Source organism: Homalodisca vitripennis, chromosome 5 (assembly GCF_021130785.1).
Source record: "Homalodisca vitripennis isolate AUS2020 chromosome 5, UT_GWSS_2.1, whole genome shotgun sequence".
Classification (NCBI taxonomy): Eukaryota; Metazoa; Arthropoda; class Insecta; order Hemiptera; family Cicadellidae; genus Homalodisca; species Homalodisca vitripennis.
In genome coordinates this window covers 50,136,992-50,160,909 of record NC_060211.1, presented here as the reverse complement: position 1 = coordinate 50,160,909, position 23,918 = coordinate 50,136,992, and the positions used below count along the sequence as shown (strand labels likewise).

Genomic DNA, 23,918 nt, shown 5'->3' with positions numbered 1-23,918 from the left:
AGTTATAAAGAACTTAAATTATTATTGAGAAATTTGCAATCTTTTAAACACAATACAAAAAAAAAACGCATACAAAATAAATACGTAATCGTATCATGGGATTCTTCATCCGTGGTCCTCTTCGTATTAGGAATGCCATATTGACACATGACGAGAAGATCTCTTCAATTAACATTATTCCCTCTCCCAATACCATTAGCTTCTTTGTTTTTCCCCACTGGACTAATAATACTCTAAAACGTACATCCTCGTATCTAATAAAGTCAATAAATACAACAAATAGGCATCCATAAATAAAAGAAAAAAAACAACACACATTTGGGCTAAATGATCACTTCATAGCCTTAAAAAAAGTTACTCATTCTACTGTTTACTTTACTTACTAGTCAAAATAACAATAGTCACGAACGAAAACTAACCTTAATAAGTTAAGTGTCCTAATGGTATTTTAGTTCTCACTCATAAATAGTAAAATAACAAAACGAATTTTACTTAACAGGAAGAAAATAATGGATGTGTTTGAATCTTTAAATCATTTTAAAAATTACACTTTAATTGTTGTAAGTATAACTTACTTTAAGGTTAATTTGAACTATAACTAACTCATCTGCACCAACTCTACACATATTTTGATATTCTAAACACAATTTTTTCTATAAGTAACTTCTATTAAATAATAAAAGATAGTTAAATTTTGAAATATCCACAAAATAACACTAAAAGATGTTTCAATGTTTCTCTCTCGATTTCAATATGTTTGTTGTTGCGTTTTCTTTATCATTAAAAAAAATGTTCCCTGTCGCCTTTCTTAATTTTTCAGGTAGATTTTAATAAGGCTGCACACATTATTTGATTGCTACTAACGAATGGTTTGATTGTTTTTATTCGAAGGATAATTTGATATTACAATTTATTTATCAGTATATGATTTAAACTTATTAGGCTAGTTGTAGTAATTTTAATTTAAACAATAAGAAGTAACTAATATTTTGAGAATTTGAAAATGGCGATAAATATGAGGAAAATAGGGTAGGGTACGATAAGCGGACCCTGTTTTTTATATCAAAATTGGCAAACGATATTACTTAATCATAACCATCGGTATAATCAATCGATACTGATTAATTATTTTGAATTATTAACTTAAATATTCTATATCAACAGCTGTAAACACTTTAAAATAATACACGTAGGGTAATATTTAAATTTTACATAAGTAATTTTAATTATTAAAAATGGGAGTCAATTTTAGAAAACTACATGGCATTGCTTTGAAAGATGATAAGACAAATAAAATATATTCTTTTTGTGGCTTCAACATGTTAGACTCGTACTGAAAACCCCATTATGTGAAATTTGTGGGAAAAAAACAACTGTAACTGTGAGAGGTCGTCTTCAGTTTTCCTAATTTTTGTTATAATAATTTGTTTGATCACTATAAATATTAAATTCATATTTAAATTTAAAGCATATTCGATTGTTATTGAGGACTATAGATACTTTTATATCGATTGATAGTCTAGGATTTGAGATGTGAATATTAGGTATCGAAGACTACATTCTTCGATACAAAAAACCGGGTCCGCTTATCGTACCCTACCCGGAAAATATGTTAGATATTTCTCACAAGTGTTGAGATTTGTTTAAGTGGCTTCAACATGTGGGTTTGGCTCCTGGTAACACATGAGGAGAATTCTTTCCTCCATATCCCCATATCACAAAAAGCAGTTACTCATTGATATCAAGCTGGGAAAGTTATAAATATTGTAAGGTTTCTTTGATATCCAAGTCTAGGCCATAGTTGGTTTGTAATATTATTGTAAAATTTGTGTATTTAAAATTGTAATGTATTAGATTGTTGTTGTTACAGTGATGTATTATAACTCTTATTTTGTACGATTTTTACATACATCGAAGTTGGATAATATATTGAATTGTTCCATAATAGCAATCGAATAACAAGTGAAGGCCACTTATTAAAGTCTTTCCAATTTTTCATTTGATTAGTTGTTATGGTTTTTTTTTATTATTCATGACATTAGGTAATTGTTTAAACCGTTTCCATTAATTTGAAATATGTGACTTTAACAGTATTTTATATATGCTGATATCGATTGATAGTTCTTTTATTCAATATAAAAGTTTCGATTATTGTAAAAGTGATATTAAAACCAGGTTCGCTTATCTACTCTGTCCCCTTTATGCATGTCTATTGCATTATAAAATTCACGAAACTTTTGTTAAAAATTCAGCTTTTATTGTAGAAGATGTTCAATGCCATAAAATATAATAAAAAGGTGCTACCAAACTAAATTAGATTCCAATCAGCTTTGTAGGAATATTTTTTGTAGTGAAATAGTTGGTACTTTTGAAATTTGTATTAGTAACATGGTTTTGCTTTGACATAAAATGCTCAGAATAATTAAAAATAATTCAAAATTGATAATGTGAAATTAGGCTGACTGCAAACATTTTGACATTATAAGCCTATCTAGGGTTACCTTAATTCCTTAAACCAAAATACAGACGCACCTAGAATGGTGAAAACTGGGGAAGGGGTGTGGAATGGGCTACCCCTCAGTTATGAGGGATCCGGGGTCCACCTGAAAAATTGTAAGAGCTGAAATCTTTATTGAAGACTTTACGCATTCTAAATGCAATTATGCTCTCTTATTTAGCCTAAAAGTGTCCGTTTATTGCTTGAAACAAAATGGAATGAGAATAAAAGTTGTTGCACGATAAAATTATTGTGACCTGGTATTTTTATTTACATTCCAAAGTGTTGACTTTAATATTAAAGAATTTCACTTTTACCACTACTTAAACTTGTGAGGATGAAGAGCAGTGAATCAATTGGTACATGCATATTAACAACACCCATGCAAAAATGTAATGGCTATCAAGTGCAGACAGTCTAAACCTAAATTTTTGACAACAAAATATAAAATAAAACACTTTAACATCAGAACACTATGAAGTCTTTATCTATTACTTGTTTTTAGGCTATACATACATCATAATATTATAAATATAAAAAGTTAAAGATAACCTTACCAAGTGCTCACGTGATCTGAGCTTGAATTTGGGTACTATCTCGAGGGATGTTTTCTTATTTCGCCTGAAGTGCGAAGGCACCACCTAAGCCCACACTGATGGCCAAGGGCATTTCTGATCAGTATTTTCCCGACCGTGAAATCACATCCCAGATTGGCCAACTTCTCCGACGTCAGATCACATTGTAAAATTTAGGACGTGACCTAAGATTGGGAAAGTACCGATCGGAAATGTTTCTAGCCATCAGTGCTGGCTTCAAATTCTGTGTATAAAATTTTTGCTGCAGTGACGTTAATACGTAAGTACCTGCATTTAGTAGTGTGCTGGACTAATCATAGTTTTCCGAGGATACAATTTTTTTAGAAACATCTTGTCATCTTTTATTTCTTCATACAAATCAGCACAGGAAAGGTTACAATTAACTTTAATAGAAAGCATAGACTGAACTTTGTGTACTTAAAAGTCTATTTCTTCCTAACTTTCACGCACGCTTCAACAGTCACAAAAATTCTTTCCACTGAAAAAAACTGGAAGAGAAGAGCAAACCCAGGTACTTTTAAAAATGTTACAAGAAGATTCACCCTACTTCAACCCACAGTGAGACACCTAAAAAAATGTCACTACACTGGCTTTCTGCTGGAGAAACCAGATGGGGATCTTTTGTAATCTATATGTCTTGATATTGAAGCGATAAAACAGTATTTCAACAAGTACCTATGGAAGTCTGTTCTCATCTAATGCTGTGTAAACTGTTTGACATAAGTTACTGTTTCCGAAATACATAATTCGTAGGATGTATGAAAATGTCTAGATCAACAAAAAGATTTTAAACTGAATCTATAACTTTCAAATTGTATCCTTCTTTACTCATTTTTTTTTTTGTATATCTCTTTGCATTACCTATATTTGCATTAATTCTGTATTTTTGTATGGGAATAGACCTTGGAATAATTTCAATTTAATTATTTTTAGTGTTCAATAAGACGTGTACTTTTATTTTATGTTGTAGCCTGCTATATCTGTATCTAATGTGGGCCAGTTGGCTGTCGACTTACTGATACACTCATCAGGAGCTGAGAAAGTCAGTAATCTCTGGCATGAGGCATTTATTCCACTTGTTGGTGCTCATCCATACAAAGATGATTCTACAGAGCTGTGTACTGAATTTGAAGGTATATTGGCAGTAAATGACAATGTCAATGTTATATAAAATCAGATTTATTAGCATCAGCCAATAAGATAAAGAGGCTGAGAAAAAATACTTACTTTGTCTCGTTGAGTCATGTTCATTTGACTATTTTCTACTTTCTGATAGTTGATTTTAAGTGTATCAAGTAAAATAAAAAAATGTAACCTATGAAAAATGTATCATTTGGTGTTTCAAATCTTTACACGATCTTCCCATTTCAACATATATCAAATTAATACCAATTAGATGTAAAATTTGATAACTAACATTAAAGTCTTTTGGTTCACACAATGTCTTAAAAATTGCTTACACAACTAATTAACTTCTTGAAATATTTCGATCTTACTGTGAAGAGTGTTATCGATTAATAATCTGCATAATAAGACTAATAATAAGTTAATCAGCAGATGTTAAACTGAACCATCTTCGGTTAGTTTCAGTTTAATATCTGTTGGCTGAAGATGATTCTCCATAGTGTGTGTTATATAATTTACTCCATGTAAACAACTAGATCATATGTTAATTTAAAGAAGATATTAAGTAATTGTTATACATTCTGATTGAGTTTATACATTGAATATTTAAGGTTATCTAGTTGAATTTTGTTGATTAAAGCCTTAGTTTGTAAAAAGGTTTTCTTAGTTTCATTACAATTTAATCAACATTTTTGCTATACTAACTTCAATACTCTGTAATGGAAAAACTACTGAAACCTGAGAAATTTGCATGCAGCCCTGAAACAACAAATGCTTCTAAACAATGGAAACATTGGTTTCAAACGTTCAATACATTCATAGAAAATGCTGAAGTTAAAGAAGATAAGAAACTTGGAGTACTAGTGAACTTTCTAACCTATGAAAACTATGAATTTATCAGTGAGTGTAAAGATTACAACAATGCTATACAAACTTTAGAAACATTATTCATACCTAAGAAAAATGTACTTTTTGCTAGACACTTGCTTGCTAATCATAAACAACAAGAAGGAGAATCAATAAATCACTATTTGCAAACGCTTAAATCTCTTAGTAAGGAGTGTGATTTCGTAAATGTCGATGCTAAAACCTATAGTGATGAGTCTATCAGAGATGCCTTTATTAGTGGTTTAAATTCTTCTCGAATCAGACAACGTATTCTGGAACATAACGTTTTAACCTTGGAAAAAGTTGAAGAAATAGCTCGTTCCTTAGAGTCAGCTCAGAAACATGCGGACGCTTATTCCATGACTTCAGGTGTACCTCAATCATATTGTCACTACGTTGATACGAGTAGTAATTTAAAGATTCCTTCAGACAAACTAAAAACTCAGGAAGACAATTCTACTGCTGCTTCTGTATCAGCACACAGACTCCGACAGAAATGTTATTTTTGTGGAAGAGCAAGACATATTTCAAGAGATGACTGCCCTGCAAAAGATGCTATTTGTAAAGGTTGCTCGAAAACTGGTCATTTTCTCAGAGTTTGTTTATCTAAGAATCTTAAAAATGGTAAGATAAATTCAGCCTCTTTAACAACATGTCCCATAATAACTTCAGCAGTAACACCCAAAGTATTATCTAAAGCAATTGTATCCGGAAATGTAAACGGAATTTCTGCTAAGTTTTTAGTTGATACTGGAAGTTCTGATAGTTTTATTGATAGTAGTTTTGTAAAGGCTAACAACCTTAAAATATTTCCAGAAGTCAAACAGGTGTCGATGGCATCTACGTCACTCGTTTCACCAATTAAAGGGTATGTTAGGGTAGATCTGTATGTACAAGACAATGCTTACAAACAAATCAAAATGCTTGTAATTGAAAGGTTATGTACTGATGTACTGATAGGACATGATATCATGAAACTACATACAAATGTTACTGTAGACTTTGGGGGACCAAGATCATCTTTCTCTGTTTGTAACGTTGCCTGTGCTAATGTGGAACCACCATCATTATTTCAGCACATGACTAAAGATTGTCGACCTGTTGTGACTAAGACAAGGCGGTTTTTTGGGGAAGATGAAAAATTTATACAATGTGAAATACAGTCTCTTCTGAAAGATGGTGTTATCGAGGAAAGTGTTTCTCCATGGCGAGCTCAAGTGCTCATTACCAAAAATGAAAACCACAAGAAACGACTTGTAATAGATTATTCTCAGACAGTAAATAAATTTACATTATTGGATGCTTATCCTTTGCCCGATATCGAATCACTTGTGTTAAAAATTGCTAAATTTGATACTTTCAGTTCATTGGATTTGTCTAGTGCTTATCATCAGATACCAATTCCAGAGCATGAAAAACAACTTACCGCTTTTGAAGCTAATGGGCAATTGTATCAGTTCAAACGCATTCCTTTTGGAGTAACCAACGGCGTGTCCGCTTTCCAAAGGACTATAAATAAGATTATTTCAGAAGAAGGACTCGAAGGTACTTTCGCATATATTGATGATGTTACAATAGGAGGAATGGGTAAACAAGATCATGATAAAAATTTAGAAAAGTTTATGGCTGTGGCTAAGAAATACAATCTAACATTGAACCTGAAGAAATGTAAATTTGCTCAAGATACTATATCTATCCTTGGTTATCAAATCAAAAATAGAACTATACGTCCCGACCCAGAGAGATTACAACCACTTTTGGACATGCCTCTGCCTCATGATGCTGCTTCTCTTAAACGAACACTTGGATTGTTATCATACTACTCCAAATGGATACCAAGGTTTTCTGACAAAATTAGAAGTTTGGTAAGCTGTAAGAATTTTCCTATTGAACCAACCTCCATTGCCGCTAGTGATTTTCAAAACATTAAGAAGGATATAGAAAGATCATTTCTTGTGACTGTTGAACCGGAAAATCAATTGATAGTCGAAACTGATGCTTCAGGAGTTGCAATAGCTGCTACACTAAGCCAAAATGGACGTCCTGTTGCCTTCTTTTCTAGGACTTTGTCTGGAAGTGAAAAACAACACTCAACAGTAGAAAGAGAAGCACAGGCCATCGTAGAATCTATTAAGAAATGGAGACATTTTTTGTTAGGGAGACAATTTATTCTCTTAACTGATCAAAAAGCTTTGTCATTTATTTTTGACCAAAAACATTCTAGCAGAATTAAAAACGACAAAATCATGCGCTGGCGACTAGAGCTTTCTCCTTTCTCGTACGACATTCAATATCGACCTGGTAAAGAAAACGTTTCTGCAGACGCACTCTCTCGGATCTGTAATGCATCTACGACTGACAACAAACTTTTTGAAATGCACCAGGCTCTTTGTCATCCAGGAATAACGCGTTTCTATCACTGGGTACGCAGCAAGAATTTGCCATATTCTTTGAATGAGATCAAATCAATGACTTTATCTTGTCCTATTTGTTCAGAGGTCAAACCTAGATTCCACAAACAAACCAACACATTGATAAAGGCCACTTCACCTTTTGAAAGACTCAATATTGATTTTAAAGGACCACTACCATCGTCAAGTAGAAATCGATATATGTTAAATATTATTGACGAGTACTCTCGCTTCCCCTTCTCTTACCCCTGCAAAGAGATGACTTCGAGTACTGTGATAGAATGTTTGGAAAACTTGTTCTCTGTTTATGGGATACCAAATTACATCCATTCTGATAGAGGCAAATCATTTTTGTCTGATGAAATAAGGGCATATCTTCATCAAAAGGGGATTGCTACAAGTTTAACCAGTCCATACAATCCTGCAGGAAATGGACAAATTGAGAGGTATAATGGAATTATATGGAAGACCGTTACACTGTCACTAAAATCCAAAGGACTGGACCAACGATACTGGGAGTCTGTACTTCCAGAGTCTCTACATTCGATACGCTCTTTACTATGCACAGCAACAAACTGCACTCCACACGAGAGAATGTTCATACATCCACGCCGATCAACTAAAGGTACTTCACTACCAGCATGGTTACTGCAACCTGGTCCAGTACTAACTAGGCGAAATGTAAGAAGCAGCAAATACGAACCACTAGTTGATGAAGTTGAATTAGTAGAAGCAAATCCACAATACGCTCTAATTCGTTACCCCAATGGAAGAGAATCTACTGTTTCACTAAAACACTTAGCTCCCCGAGGTGATAAAAGTCTAATGGTGACAGACTTATCCAATTGGTCGGAAGTACAGGAGGTGGAGGATGAACATGAAGATGCATCACAAGGAAATAAGAAAGATTTTTCAAAAGACACTGAAGTTGAATCTGAACAGTTCAATCAAGAAAATAAAATAGTTTCTCCTCGAAGAGGATCAAGAATAAGAAGGATCCCTGAACGTTTCAATGACTACCTCTTAAATTCAGTGGGGGAGAATGTTATATAATTTACTCCATGTAAACAACTAGATCATATGTTAATTTAAAGAAGATATTAAGTAATTGTTATACATTCTGATTGAGTTTATACATTGAATATTTAAGGTTATCTAGTTGAATTTTGTTGATTAAAGCCTTAGTTTGTAAAAAGGTTTTCTTAGTTTCATTACAGTGTGGCCAGAATATTTCAAGAAGTTCATTGTCTAAGCAAGGTTTTGATGCAGTGTGAACTATCTAGGTTATGTGTAAAACCTACCACAAAGCGTAAAAATCTAACCATAAAATTTTATGTTGTTTTAAAAACCCATTTCGGTATTATATAGAACATAACCAAACATGTACTATTCAAAATCCTAAAATGACCATGAAAAAGCAAATAATTATTTATATAATTAAAAAATTCCATATATAAGTATATAGTATTAGTATATGATTTATTATTAACTCTTTGAGAAAGAAGCAACTTTATATAAGTCACTTCCGAACATGTGCGAGAAAGATGAGGAGGTTTATTTATAGTTGTCAGTATTTGTGTGAGAGTTTCAAAGCAGACAGTTTTAATCTTTGAAAACATTCAGTTCTGTTAAATTATTATTTATCCATAAAAAAATTAAATATTTATCCATTATATAAATTTATTGAACTCTAAAAGTTCCGACTCCTTTGACAGCAGAAGAAATAAAACCTTCCATTTATCTGGATACACACTATTTGTTAAAGAAAAATTATAGATATCACATAACATGTTTTATCTCCTCGTAGATTATTTGTAAGAATTGAATTAGAATTCTATCATTGCCAGTTTCATTTGACGAAATATTCACGAAAGCTTTATACTCAGTGTCAGAATCAATATCATTAAATTTTAAACTATTATTTACACGATTAGGATCACCAAAACTTTTATAATGTTCATTAAGGTCTGGGTTTGTTCTAGTATTGTTACCACAAAAAATAGGCATTTAAATGATCTAAAGACACTACACGATCAATCAAATTTTTTGACACTTTGCCAGCTCCCTGACTCTTAAAGACTTTTCACACATCTTTATTAGATTTTTCATTTTGAAACAAATATGCAAAATGTTGATTCCTACTATCTCTAACTATTCTTTTCATTCTATTTCGCAAAACTCTGCAGTTTTACCATACAACATTATTTTTAGGACTTACATACTACTTATAAACTCTATCTCTTTCCTTCATCATGTTTTTAATTTCATCATTAATCCAAGGACAAGCGATTTTCTTCTTGGAGATTGTTCTCTCAGGTGTATATTTATTCTATAATTGTCATTGTCTATCATTTAATATTTCAACCTTGTCGTTAACACAATTACTTAAACAAATATTGTCCCAACATATATTAACACATTAATTTTTTAGGCTATCCTTCTCTACATTTTTAAAGTCTTGGATCAATATTTTTTCTTTATCTCTGGCAAGTTTGGTTTTCAGGTTTAACTCTACATATAACAAATCATAATAGGATGACCCTGAAACAAGAGTTTGGTCAAATTCTCTTACCCTATCTGTGTTATTAAAAATAATTAAATCTAACAAAGAATTAGATTTGGCCTATGATATGTAGGATTTAAAAGGAGTATACATAAATTTAAACTGTTTACAAATTTCAAAAACTGGGTCTTATCAGCAAACACGCTGTTATCACTAATGTCGGTTTTAAAATCTCCTATTAAAACCAAATTATCATAAACAGGTATCAGATTTTCCATTACATCAAAAAATCGGCTATATAACCCACTTTTTGTGGTCGGTACACAGCACACAATAGCAATTACCATTTTAAAAAACTTTCAAAACAACATGTTCTGGTTTTTTACAATATAGTACATCAGATATACAAATAATTTTATAATTAAATTCCTTTCTAGTATAAATCGCGAGGCCTCCCCCTTCTTTATCCTCTCTATTACATATTAAATTGTAATTATCAATCATAAACAACACATATGAGACAGCTGGCTTTAAAAATGTTTCTGTTACTACTATTATATAAAAATATTCGTTATCAAAAAGACTTGGAAAAGTTTCTCTATGTACAATGACATTTTCTGCATTAACATTAATGATTCTTAAGTACGAGGGCCATCCGGAAAGTAGTACCCGTTTGTGAAATAAAGACACAGAAGTAAATATTAACAAATATAAACATTTTTATTGAAAAGAGCGTACCTTAAACTACTTCTCCACATAATCTCCAAGCAAATTTAAGCATTTGTCATAACGTGTGACGAGTTTTTGTATTCCAGCGTCATATTCCTCCGCCGCCAGCCGATTGAAATACGTAGTCACGCCTTCTTTAAGTTCTTCATCGCTGTCAAATCTTTTTCCCGCCAAAAACTCTTTAAGTTTTGTAAAGAGATGAAAATCTGAAGGGGCCAAGTCCGGGCTATACGGTGGATGGTCGAAAATTTCCCAATTGAATTGCTGCAAAAGTTGTTGTGTTATCCCCGCTGCATGAGGCCTGGCATTGTTATGGAGGAGAATGACGCCATCAGACAATAGACCTCTCCGTCGATTTTGTATTGCCCGCCGTAATTTCTTTAATGTTTCACAATACGCATTAGCGTTAATAGTGTCTCCACGGGCCATAAAATCAATAAGCAGTACACCACGTCGATCCCAGAAAATGGTTGCCATAAGTTTCCTGGTGGACAGAACAGTCTTGAAATTTTTTGGTTTCTTTGGTGAATGAGTATGATGCCACTCCATTGACTGTCGTTTACTCTCAGGTGAAGCATAAAAAACCCACGTTTTATCACCAGTAACTATGCGATTGAAGAACGTGTCTGCTTCATCAGAATAACGTTCCAAAAATGTGAATGCAGCAGCCATACGCTTGGTTTTGTGCTCATCTGTAAGCATGCGAAGGACCCACCTTGCACAAATTTTTGAATAATGCAGATGGTCTTTGACAATTTCATGGACAATTGTTCGAGAAACATTAGGGAAATGTTCACAGATGTCATCAATTGTGACGCGCCGATCGTTCCTCACGAATTCGTCTACTGACCTCAGCAGTTGATCTGTAATGACAGATGGTCTTCCTGAACGCTCATCGTCGTGTGTGTTCCCCCTCCCCAAGTTGAAATTACGACACCAGCGCCGAACAGATGACTCTTCCATCACATTGTCTCCATACACTTCCTTTAATTGGCGATGAATATCACAAGGTCGAACGTTTCTTGCGTTGAGAAATTTTATTACAGCCCTCACTTCACAACTGGCGGCGTTTTCAATTTTTTTAAACATTATGAACTGCCACAGAAACAACACAGGCAATGCTAGCGTCACGGAACTTGTAACAGAGAAGGCAGACAAGCCACTGAAGCGATCTGACCTTGACCGGCGGCTACTCGCGTCGTCAACGCCTCACACGGCGGAAACGGGTACTACTTTCCGGATGGCCTTCGTAATTATTTGACCCTAAAGATTTATTAACAAATATTTGATCCAGCTAGCTCTTATCATATATTGTTTGATTATCTATTATTTATGATTTGAAATATAAACTTCATACAGTACTACAATATGCTTATAATGGTCATCCGTTCACTTAGATAATCAAAATACACTTTTAATAGATATTGTTTCTTAAATCTAAAAGATTTTATATTACAAATATATTTAACTTCTTTACACACAGTAATAATATTTTTATGCTCGCAATCAGCGTAAGGTGACTTGGTTCCCACGCTAATTTATTGAGATCCTCAGGATAATTCACAATAATGTATCGATACCCTTGAGTTTTCTGCATAAAAATGCATTCCTCAGCTCTTCCTTATCAGCACAGTGGATGCCACTTATTTCCACCTTTCTGTTTAGCAAACTGAGCTAATGAGTTGATCTTCATATTTAACTCATTATCGGTTTTTGAAAATTAACGTTCTTCTAATGAAGAACATACATTTTATCCACAATGGAATTAATACGCTTTGCTGCTTTATCAATATTTTTGGTTTTTTCGTATATTCATTTCTAGTACTTAAGTAAGGGCGAGGGAGTGGGAGAAAGAGAGAGGATTAAGAATTTTAATGAATTAGGAAGTTGAGTTGATATAATTGTATTATATTTAATTTTTAATATTTTCTTTTTCAGTTTATCAGCTGACCCAGCATAAAGTCCTATTTCTTCAGTTTCGTTCTCCTCTGTGGGTGGTAAGTTGTACAACATAAGACTTGATTAATGCTTGTAGTTTTTGATAATTTAAATTAATTAAATCTTACATTAGACTTCTTAGTGTAATTGTGTGATTAATATTAAACACATTGTATCTCAAAAGCTGGCTAAGATGAATGGTCAACTCCAAGAACATGTCTGTTGTTAATCAATATCAAAATTGTAATGGAAGATAATAGTTTGATGTTCCATAACAACAGTGCACTCTGGCTGCATAACAACAGGTTCCATGAAACATCCAACAGTTTCATCACTAAAAAGGTTTGCATATCTAAACTCAGTCATGGTAATTTTAAAATCTCAGTTTTTGCATTCTATTCTGTCAAATTGGTCTATGACAAATTTTCCAAGATCTCCTGGGGACAGTAAATGTTTCCCAGCATCCCTTAATTATGTGATGGTGTTTTGTAGAACATTATAGCTCTACAAAAGGGTCTATCTTATTATTTCAAGTAATTAAAACACTTTTAGGAGCACAATAGATAAATGTTCCTTAGCATCTCAGGAGCAAATAATAGTCATCATTTCAATTCTCAATCCCTAAAAATGTGTTCTGTCCAGAACAAGCAGTGGGCTCTAAGACATACTTGCATTATATTTCACGTGTAACTTCTATAGTGGCATCACTCAAGACCCAAATGTTAAAAACATTCCCTTTACTGAGATAAGTCATGACCATTGGGAAAACTCCCTGGAAACAACTCTTGTCTGGCTCCTTTACAATAGGTATTATCCAATTTTTATCCAAACACCAAAATGTCTATTATCACTTAAGTAAGGAATGAAAATACCATTTCTGGCTGCAACAAGTTATAAGTGACTTGCAAAATGGGACATTCTGTTTTGTATCATGGGTCCGCCATGTACAATAGGCCTCTTAGAGGAGTGTCATCTATTTGATATGAACAGTGCAAATTTTTTTCCCCAGCATTTTGGAGAATACATCCTTCTCCAATCTAATCTGAAGTTGTCCAATAATCAAGTTTTAACTTTCCTGTTTTAATAAACTCTTTATATTTAATTCCCTAACATAGTTTGTCTATTGTATAATTTTGATTTCAAGTTAGTACAAATTCTTGATTTTTGATAGATGGCAGTATTTGAACATGTTCAGTTATTTATAGTTATCATGTACTGTTTTATAAATCTTTACAACTTTAATTTCAATGGTACAATCTCAATTATTATTTTATTACCCCATTAAAATTATAAAAGTTACAATCATTATAATTTTAACCCCCATATTCAGTGTTGATTAAAATAAATTTTGCAGCAGTGATTAAAATTTACAACACCATACAACTTTTAATTTGAAATTATTTCAAATTTCTCTGGATATTTCTGTAATTTATTGATGATCAATTATTTCTTTAATTTGTTCTAAATGTTCCTTATTTATAAAATGTATTCAATGTTTTATCTTCCTTTCAAATTAAATATAAATTTGCCTCATTCATTTCAAAATGAGTGTTGTTAGTGCCCGTTAAATTTGTTTAGGTCTTGATAATAATTTACTAAATAGCTCAAAACGTAAATGCAATGTTCTTAAATAAGATACTGTGTTCATTATTTACAAGTTCTTTAAATATATTAAAACTGTTCCCCTCAAAATTGATTACAACAAAACTTTACTAAATTCCTATTATTTATTTATTTTGTTTAGGTCTTGATAATAATTTACTAAATAGCTCAAAACGTAAATGCAATGTTCTTAAATAAGACACTGTGTTCATTATTTACAAGTTCTTTAAATATATTAAAACTGTTCCCCTCAAAGTTTATTACAACAAAACTTTACTAAATTCCCATTATTTTCTACTTAATTCATATCAAGATACTAGAATGGTTATAATAAAGACTAGTACAAAATCTGTTATTTTGTCAACTTTGAAATCTTATTAACTAAAATCTATTGAACAATGATGTTCAGTTATGTGATAAACATTTACTATATCTCTGTTAGGTTTATTCAAATTATTAAAATTTACTACAATTTCAGAACTATGTTAAATGTACTATAAGTTTGTCAAGAGCATTAAAAAAAACTCCAAGTCTTCTTAGAACTTTTATCACAAAGTTCAACTATTTTAAAGGTGCAATCTAGAGCGCAAATACATTATTATAAGTATAACTGATAATTTGGACTCTCAGCTTGGCCCACAAGGTCAGTATTATAGGTCTTGTGAAGTATTTTCTGTTGTCACAATGAATGTTTGAACATTAGTATGAATTATGTACTGTATTTTTCAGAGCAAGGAAGAAGAGTTTTTAAACCATTTAGTGAAATGGTTTGAACAGCTAGAAGCGGATAAAGTCATAATATTGTCCAGTTTGTATGACTATGAGCGCAATGACAATCAGATTGTAGAGCCCCATGTCCGTTGTTGCGTGTGTCCCCTCACTCAGTCGTTATACCAATCAGTTTTCAGGTAATGAAATTTATTCCTTATTAACCTTTTATTTTCATAAAAATTGTCATGTAATTTTGTTTACTTAGGAGTTATTTAAATTAATTATTGTTTTTTTTTTAATACAGGATCATGGTAGATTTAGTTTAAGTCCCAGGTTATAGTAAAGTATATGAGATGAACTGCATTGTAGAGGTCCGGGGATTATATGACCATTGCTCGATTCGAGGTGGAACACACTGAAACAATGTTCCAGCAGTTATTTCTGTAAAATTTAGTACTTTTGGTTTGCATAGGAAACTTTCCCCTGTACCTGAGAAATGTATAGTGTTTTGAGACCTTGTATTTTCCCAATTTTCCAGATCACGAACTCCCAGTCCCATTTCTTCTGAGATGTATTTCATAAACCCACAAGAAAGAGTTGTTAATTGGGTTTCCCCAATATTTTGTCAACGATTTTAAATTTATTTGTAACAATGGAAGCGCAAGGAATAGGATTGTCTATGCAACGGATTCCATGTCATAGGAAAGTAATATTTAATAAATACTTCAATTTTACCACATGTGGAATTCCCTTCCAGACTGCATTAAAGAAGTTTAAAGTTGGGTTCAATTCAGCACTGAAAACCTTTTCTTAGATTTAATGTTATAATTTTATTTAAATTGCTTAAAACATTAGCGAAATCTACATTTATTTATTTGTTGACTATGCTTAAGCTTTAGCAGTCGATACAAGGTTAAATATAAGAAAGTGCCATATGGCCCAATTTCGCCTCTGTACTCATGTACAAATAAAGAATTATTCATTCATAAAACCCAGGCGCACAGGAAGTTATTGTACAAACACCTCTGGTTCTAGTTATCGAGCACTATATGTAACTGGATAAAATGTAGAAAGATGTGTAAAAAATTTCATATCATTTGAAAAACAAATTTTAACTGTCAATGTATCGTCCTCCGTCTGACTGGAGATTGTTATAACATGGAAGTGGAGTGGTTGTGTGGTTGACACATAAGTACTAGATATAGTGCACAATGTTCACTCTTTCACAGAACTTTTCTTGGTATTTTGACACATTTATTTAATTGTAAGATTTTTTGATAGTACTCTATGCAGAATAACAGTATAGATCAGGGGTTCCCAAACTTTTTTGTACCACGCCCCCTCTGGTTATTTGGAGACCCCCCCACGCCCCCCTACACATATCAATAATTGTACGTATGGTGAAAATTTAAACAAGTATTACATGAAAAACGAATATAATAACTGATACAAAATTTAACATTGTAACACAGATACATTTTCAATTTAAGGAAGGTGAAACAATAGGCCTACCTACTTACAAAAACAAAACATAAAATGTAATTGAGTGAGATGGGTGCGCTTGCATGTTCTGGATAAGCTGACAGATCCTGGGTTGAGTTTCAGACAAAGCACAGCGTAGGTCACTTTCGACATCAAGTTTGTTGCGGTACTTGGTTTTGATCGCCACAAGAGTTGAAAACGCTTTTTCGCACATGCATGTTGTTGAAAAAGGCAAGTACATCCGAACAGCTTTCCCTGAAACACTGGGGTAAACTTTTAAGTACTTTAACCAAAATGAGGGCTTGTCCATTTTGTCAAAATCGTATCTTGCAGCAGAGTCATTTTTTATTTCTATTCCCTCCTCTTGCAACTCTTCTGGCAGCAACTGTATGTCCATGTTGAACGGGTCAGTTGATAGTTTGTACAACTCCTCTGACAAGTTAGGAAAGTACCTGCTGAACTCCTCCTTGAGGTTCTTCAAATGGTCAATTATCAAGTTTTTCAAAAGCGGTCCTTCAAAAACGTCCTCAAAACATACTTCTTCTGAGACTGACACTACTTTGCTGAAACTTGAATAGTTGCTGGGGTTCATTGACACTTTACGTATCCAAAGTTGTAGTTTCTCAACGTACATCTTGATGGCATCCCGATGTGTTACTATATTTGAGTCTGCACCTTGCAGTCTCAAGTTTAGGTTATTTAACGTGTCAAAAAAGTCTGATAAATAGGCCAAAATCACTTGGTTCCAGGGTTTTTTGAACTCTGCACTAAGCTCGTTTTGTTTCTGCTGTGCCAAAAACGTTATCACTTTATCACGGAGTTCAAATAGTCTTCCCAACATATTGCCTTTTGATAGCCATCGTATTTCTGTATGAAATAGCAGCGTTTTGTGATCACTTCCTAAATCTTCACACAGAATTTTAAACAGTCGAGTATTTAATGCACTGTTCTTAACGTAGTTGACTACTTTAATACAAAGCTTTAAAACAGCATTGAGTTCGTTAGGAAGAGTTTTTGCTGCCAAGGCTTGGCGGTGAATAAAACAATGAATCCCAACCACATCAGCATTCTTCTCTTTGACCAACTGCACAAAGCCCGAACGAGAACCCAGCATTGAAGGAGCACCATCTGTGCATACACCAATAAGTTTTTGCCAAGAAAGTTCGTGTTTCTTAAAAAAGTCTGATACTGCTTCCATCACATCTACAGCTTTAGTAGTGGTCAACAGCTCAGTAGAAAACATCAGTTCATCCTTCATTCTTTCATTTTCAATGTAACGAACATATACAAGCAAATGAGAGCATTGTGCTATGTCTGTACTCTCGTCAAGCTGGATAGCAAAAAACTGTGATTTTTTTATTGCATCAACCACCTGGTTTTTAATGTCCTTGGCCATATCATCAATGCGGCGTTTTACGGTGTTGTCTGAAAGTGGTATTTGTGATAGCTTTTGCCTACTATCAGTTCCAAGGACAACATCGGCTGCTTTTAAAATGCACGGTTTAACAAGCGTTTCACCAATAGTGTGACTTTTCTTTTCCTTAGCAATAATAAGAGATAATTCATATGAAGCTTCAAGCACTTTTAGAAATGACTGAGCAGCAGATCCAGTGCTATCTAACTTCATGCGCTTTAAATTCTTAGATTTTGCAGCGAAAAACTCTTTAGGTTTGTCCTTTAAAGAGGCATGTTTGGTTGACAAATGTCTCAGAAGACGATTAGGCCTCATCGCGTCATTGCTTAATACCTCATAGCAAATAACACACTGAGGGTGATCAACATTATCTTTAAGCAAGGAAACAAACCCATATTGAATATAATCGTCAATATACTTGCGTTTCTTTGCCGTGTTCATCTTCTCTGATTCAGCTTCACACAGAACTCACACAACACAAAAACAATTACTCCAATTCAAACGTCGCAGCAATTACAGAACACCCACAATACAGCAAACACGCTGACGATAATTCACGGAAAGCACTGCTGGCACAACGGACTGGCGAACGGACTAGTTACAACGCAAGCACTGAACAAAGTGCAAGGTTATTGACATTGGATTGAAGATGCGGTGGGGGTAGTGGTAGGCGGGCGTGGTAGGGGTGGAGGGACACTCGCACTCACGCCAAGGCCAAATGGAGGTAACGGGTGGTGGGGGTCATGGATGGCGGGAGGGGAGTATTATTATGAGGAAATTATTTTTGTAATTTTTTTTTTATTTATTTCATTTGGGTGTCACGCCCCCCCTGGACTTTCTCCACGCTCCCCCAGGGGGCGCGCCCCCCAGTTTGGGAACCGCTGGTATAGATGAAGGAAACAGGATTTTTCCGGACATTTGCCATCGTTCAGTGAAACAAGAAATAAGTAACCTTCAAACAAAGAGTATAGATGAACTGCTTTTCTCACAAAATTCAGATTCAATAACATCTAGTTTTAACAATATATCTTTATAAACATAATATTTCTCCACATCTCTATAGTGAACAAAAGAGTGTCGGTAAACAATAGATATTGATTGCTATTTTAAATGTAGGTTAACACGTTGACTGCAGCTGACACTATAGTGCGTGTTGGCTAATGGAAGTACTAAACATCACGTAGTATAGAGCCACAGTTAGTTTCATATTCTTTTCAGTGTAATATATCCATCTCAGTAAGGTACATATCAGTAATGGATATATTTTAATGTATCCAGTATTTATTATAGTGTGAGGTGAAGTCTTCTATAAATATTTCATGGAATGGTGGCATCAGTAAAGATAACTTCCGTAAATCAGGCACGGTCAGGACTTGAGGCATCAAATATGCCTGATTATTGGATATAAATCAAAGAAATAATAATAAATAAACAAGTGATTATAGTAAAACACGTTTTTATTATTTAAATATAAACTTCGGGTAGTCCTCGTTATATGTGGATATATAAGAACTATTTTTTTAACGGTCTAGTTACAGTGTGAAGTCTACACATCACAACAATTGGGCTGAACACAGTCAAGGTCGAGGGCATGTTCATCACAGTTCATCTCAGTCCAGTACTATACTCCACTGCCAGCCTCTTTAGACACTGCTTGCTTACTTATGGCAGTTGTTTAGAGTCGTTCTTCTATCGGAAACCTGTGCTGAGCACATTAACTGTGAAATTGCCCTACCATTACTAGACTCAATTGAATTGATTCGAAAATATAAAAGCGCAACTGATTACACAGACTGACAGCCGACGGTCATAGTTAGTCATGTGAATCTAGATCACCCAAAGTCAATAAGACAATAAGATTTTTTTGCATTTACAAATATTCCTTTTCCTAAAGGCATGCCGGATTTCCAAAGGTGCTGAATTGTATTCATCTCCTTTGGAATATTAGTCATATATATTATTCCAAATATGATGTATAGTATTAACTTAATGGCAGAGCTATACAATCAAGAAGCACAACTCCGCAACTAAACATAACTGCATTATATTTTGGTTTGGCTGCCTGTTGGACAGTTTCTTATCTTCAATTGCAATCATCCTTTTGCTAATATTTTCAGAAACTTGTTCCTTGTTTTCATCAGTTATGGTCCAGCTGCGAAACTACCTCTGTCATACTAAAGTTTATATTTAAACTGTCATACCTGTAGAGCTTGCTTATAAACATTCTAATATGTACATTCAAGTTAAGATTAAAAATGTGTCTTAAAATGTATGTCTATTCCGTTTTGTTTGGTGGTATCACATTTCAAGAAATTTTATTCATCATGAGATAGCAGTGAAGCTATCATCTACAGCTGTCAGTGTTTTACGCAAAAACCAGTTCTGTCACTATGTCATGTAATTCTACGATACTCACACAATATTCTATATCTAGAAAAGAATAGTATCTAATGGTGTGAATAGTAAATATAGTAATGAATGCTGTTTCATGTGACTAGTTTATTTAATATTCATCTTACATTCTATTTTCTAAACAATCTTTTCATGAATTATGTATTGTTTTATAAGAAACTACTTAGATTTGACATGACTTATTAGATTAATGAACGCTTTTGTTTTATAGGTCATTAAACTGTAGATACATGGAAGTAAAAGATGATGCAGATAAGACAGGTATTATGTCTCCATCCATGTACTTGCCAGGAGCAGGATTCACACAGAATCTTCATCTCAAGTGGTTTGTCATCTGTTCTCATATCTATAAATAAGGTTTAAACCAGGAATTTTTGCCCTGCAACTGTTTTATCAGAAATTGAAGTTTTTTATGGTAATTTTATAAAATCAGTTCATTATTTATAAAGTGTAACAAAATAAATTGATCTTTCTAAACATTTACAATTATGTGATAATTTGAGTTTTGGTGGTTACAGATTTTGCGTATTTTGAGGTGGCTTTGGAAAAAAAAACATTTTATAGTATTCAAACAACTATACAAAGCAATGGTTGTAATAAAGCAACCCGCACGAAAATAGTTCGATGGTGGCTAATGTGCCTTAATCCCCTCTCTATACACTGTTGCCAGTTTTACAATTACTGATCACAACGTCTGTTGCAATACTATAAACAAACATCATCAGCTCTTCCTGTAAACAAATACAAGTACATTTGATTTCATGTATCTGTTTCATAGCCAAGTCAACATTTTAATTTACCATCACCATGTCACACCAGCTTAAATGTCATCAGACTATTTTTTGTGCAGTATATATTAGTTGCCTTGCACATTACATTCATGTTGTTTTCTTCATAAATTCATCTGTCATGATTGCCTACTTACATTATGTTATATTGTGTCTTAACACAAAACTTTAATCCACAGAAGTTACTGTTATACTGATAATTTTTGTGAATATTTATATCTAATCCAAGTCTTCTACAGTTTGAAGTATTGTCAGCTCCAGTTATTTTGAATTATATTAGGACACTATACGTAAAAAATGGCAATATGGTTCCAAACTTAATAGTGTGTAATCTAATTTTTTTTTTCAGCATTGAAAGGAAAATTCCCTGTGTATCATTTATGAAATTCTGTTCTGATGGAGATAACACTCCTGAAGCTCTCGATCTAGCAAGATTGGTAGATGGGTGGCTCAATGTAGTACCGGTAAGTAGTTATTTTTTTGTTGTTTATTTATCAAAAATGATTGATTGATACAGGAGCATGCTAAACTTGTTAAAGATTTAAAATGAGGAGTTATTTAACTTAACTGTCAATAAATACAATCAAATTATGTATAACAAGTTATAAAACATTGTCTATAAATATTATATACATTTAATCATGACAATTTTGACTCATCACTTGCAACGGCTGCGTTGAAACAATGGGAGGCGAGACGAGTCGCATGACTGTCAGTGTGCCATTCAGTTTCTACCAATCATAATAGCCTTCTGCCAGAGAACATACACCTGCCTACATGGCTATTTTGTGACAGCAGGCAATTTACAATAAAAGAGCAGTTAGCAGTTATAAAACATTGTTGCGTTTAAATTACAAGACTGAAATCTTTTTAATCAATGAAATTTTTCCATTAACTTAAAAAACATGTGGATATGTCCCAACTCCAGGCAACAGATGGAGACTTTACTTCACATAGAAGATGCAGTATTTCAGTGTGGAGTTCCTGAGTACTAGTGTTAACACTGGCTATGTCCTGGACAACACTTTATACAAAGACTATGATTAGATAAATTTTTCATAAACAGTGAAGAAATCAATTATACTACGCTATAGCGGCAAACATGGTTCAACAATGCTGTCTTAGACTGCAGTCATGTTGAGATAAATAACTACAAGATTTTGATGATGAGTAAAGTTAGAACACACCAGCTGAAGTCAGAGCTATGTCTTTTTTGACACCTAAGCCTTTAGACCAATGGCTTAAAAGTGACTTCCGAACCACCACAATGGCTGGGCAAGCTTGCTGCTTGAAAAAACAGGATTGTTCAGCTGTCACCCATCCAAGCTGATTCGGTTATTTTACAATAACCACTGTACCCGCTACACTGTGTCATTGATGAATAGATAATAGTAAGAGATACTCCAGCATCAATTTGCAGACTACATGTGACGCCAATTGTATTTTATGAGTGTAAGTGCTGAGTGGCCTTACAGCATCAATGATGCCAGAATATGAAGACAAAGTAACATATGAGGAGTATTTTATCATTTTGATGGAAATACTTGCTTGTTAGGTGTCACAAGATGAAGTATTTTACCATGGTTGATAACACACCTTCAAATGCTGCTGAAAGACATTTCAACCTGACTCATGGTTGAGAAAAAATAATAATATAGAGAACTTTTGGGCAATTAAAGCCCAATCTTGGGCAGTATGACAATCTTATCAAACAGAATAAATGTAAGTCAAGCACAGTGCTGATGAAAAGTACAGTGTATTGCAGACAGTGCACAATCTTTAGCCCAGATCCAAAGTTCAACATCTTGGACCATGCCCACCATCTCCCCAACTACTAATTCCTGTTTATGATTTGGTGTATGTTTATGTACTTATTGCATCCACTACTTTCTCCTTTACAGATATTTTAAAGTACCTAGTACGTTTCATGACACTCAATAAAAAAAAATGTGTGTTGTTTTATATGTATAGATAACAAATTATCATAGTAGTAATTTTAGCATATGAATGATTTCAGTAAATTTGGAATAAAAGACTTTTGTATTTATTTTAACAGGTTCCAAGTGGGAAGGAGGAGACAAAGACATTTTCTCAACCTCCTTCATGGAAATACATATTTGGGGGACCTTCTCCTCGAGAGTTATATCCTTGAATGGATAAGTAGAATATATTAGTTTATTACATTGTGACTATTTGATATCAATAAAATATTATGTTTACAAACCACAGTGATTTATTTATGAGATATTTGTTTTCAATTCTACTATGTGTAATACATAATCTATGTAATTTTCAGTGACACCATGATTGTCTCTAGACAGAGTTAATTTTTGTAGAATCACAAAAACTCCATACCACTCTTACCATGGGTGTATTATAAAGAAATTGGGGGAGCTCAAGCCCCCTGAAATTGTGAAAGACGTACATTAAAATTGTACCCTGTAGTTTGTTTTAAGGTAAAGGTCTTAAATTCAACAACTTCATTTGGAAAGATTGCTGAGCCCGTTTTTAGACAGTATTTCATACGTCCTAAACCACCCTATGTGTGAGCCCCCTTCGAAATCTTTATACACTACTGACTCCTATGTACTACAAATTTCTATTGTATAATAAACAATTTAAAAAACTGGAACCATTTTGTATCAATAGCAAGATGTTTGAGAGTTGATTGTGTTTTAAATTGTTAACCACTCAACGGATTAACCTGACTGTACTTGTTTACAGTATTTGTACAGAAAGGACTACCCCAAGTGAACTTGGCCCCACTTCAATTGTTAATAAAAATTGGAATAACGCGAACAGACTCTTGCACGATTTTGCAA

At 33.5% G+C, this 23,918-nt stretch overlaps 1 protein-coding gene across 1 annotated transcript; it reads left to right on the top strand.

Annotated features, from left to right (window-relative positions):
- Positions 1 to 317: 317 nt before the first annotated feature.
- LOC124362145 (proteasome assembly chaperone 2-like) lies at positions 318 to 23,319 on the top strand. Its single transcript, XM_046816376.1, has 7 exons — positions 318 to 560; positions 4,064 to 4,226; positions 12,688 to 12,746; positions 15,019 to 15,197; positions 20,520 to 20,633; positions 21,446 to 21,560; positions 23,153 to 23,319. Exons 1-7 carry the CDS (start codon positions 510 to 512, stop codon positions 23,246 to 23,248), a joined length of 777 nt encoding a protein of 258 aa, XP_046672332.1. The 5' UTR covers positions 318 to 509; the 3' UTR covers positions 23,249 to 23,319.
- Positions 23,320 to 23,918: the final 599 nt, after the last annotated feature.

Coding starts and splice junctions, on each gene's coding strand:
- LOC124362145 (XM_046816376.1), top strand. CDS start 510: ATGGATGTGTTTGAATCTTTAAATCATTTTAAAAATTACACTTTAATT. Junction 15,198..20,519: donor TTATACCAATCAGTTTTCAG/GTAATGAAATTT, acceptor TTTGTTTTATAG/GTCATTAAACTGTAGATACA. Junction 21,561..23,152: donor GGTGGCTCAATGTAGTACCG/GTAAGTAGTTAT, acceptor TTATTTTAACAG/GTTCCAAGTGGGAAGGAGGA.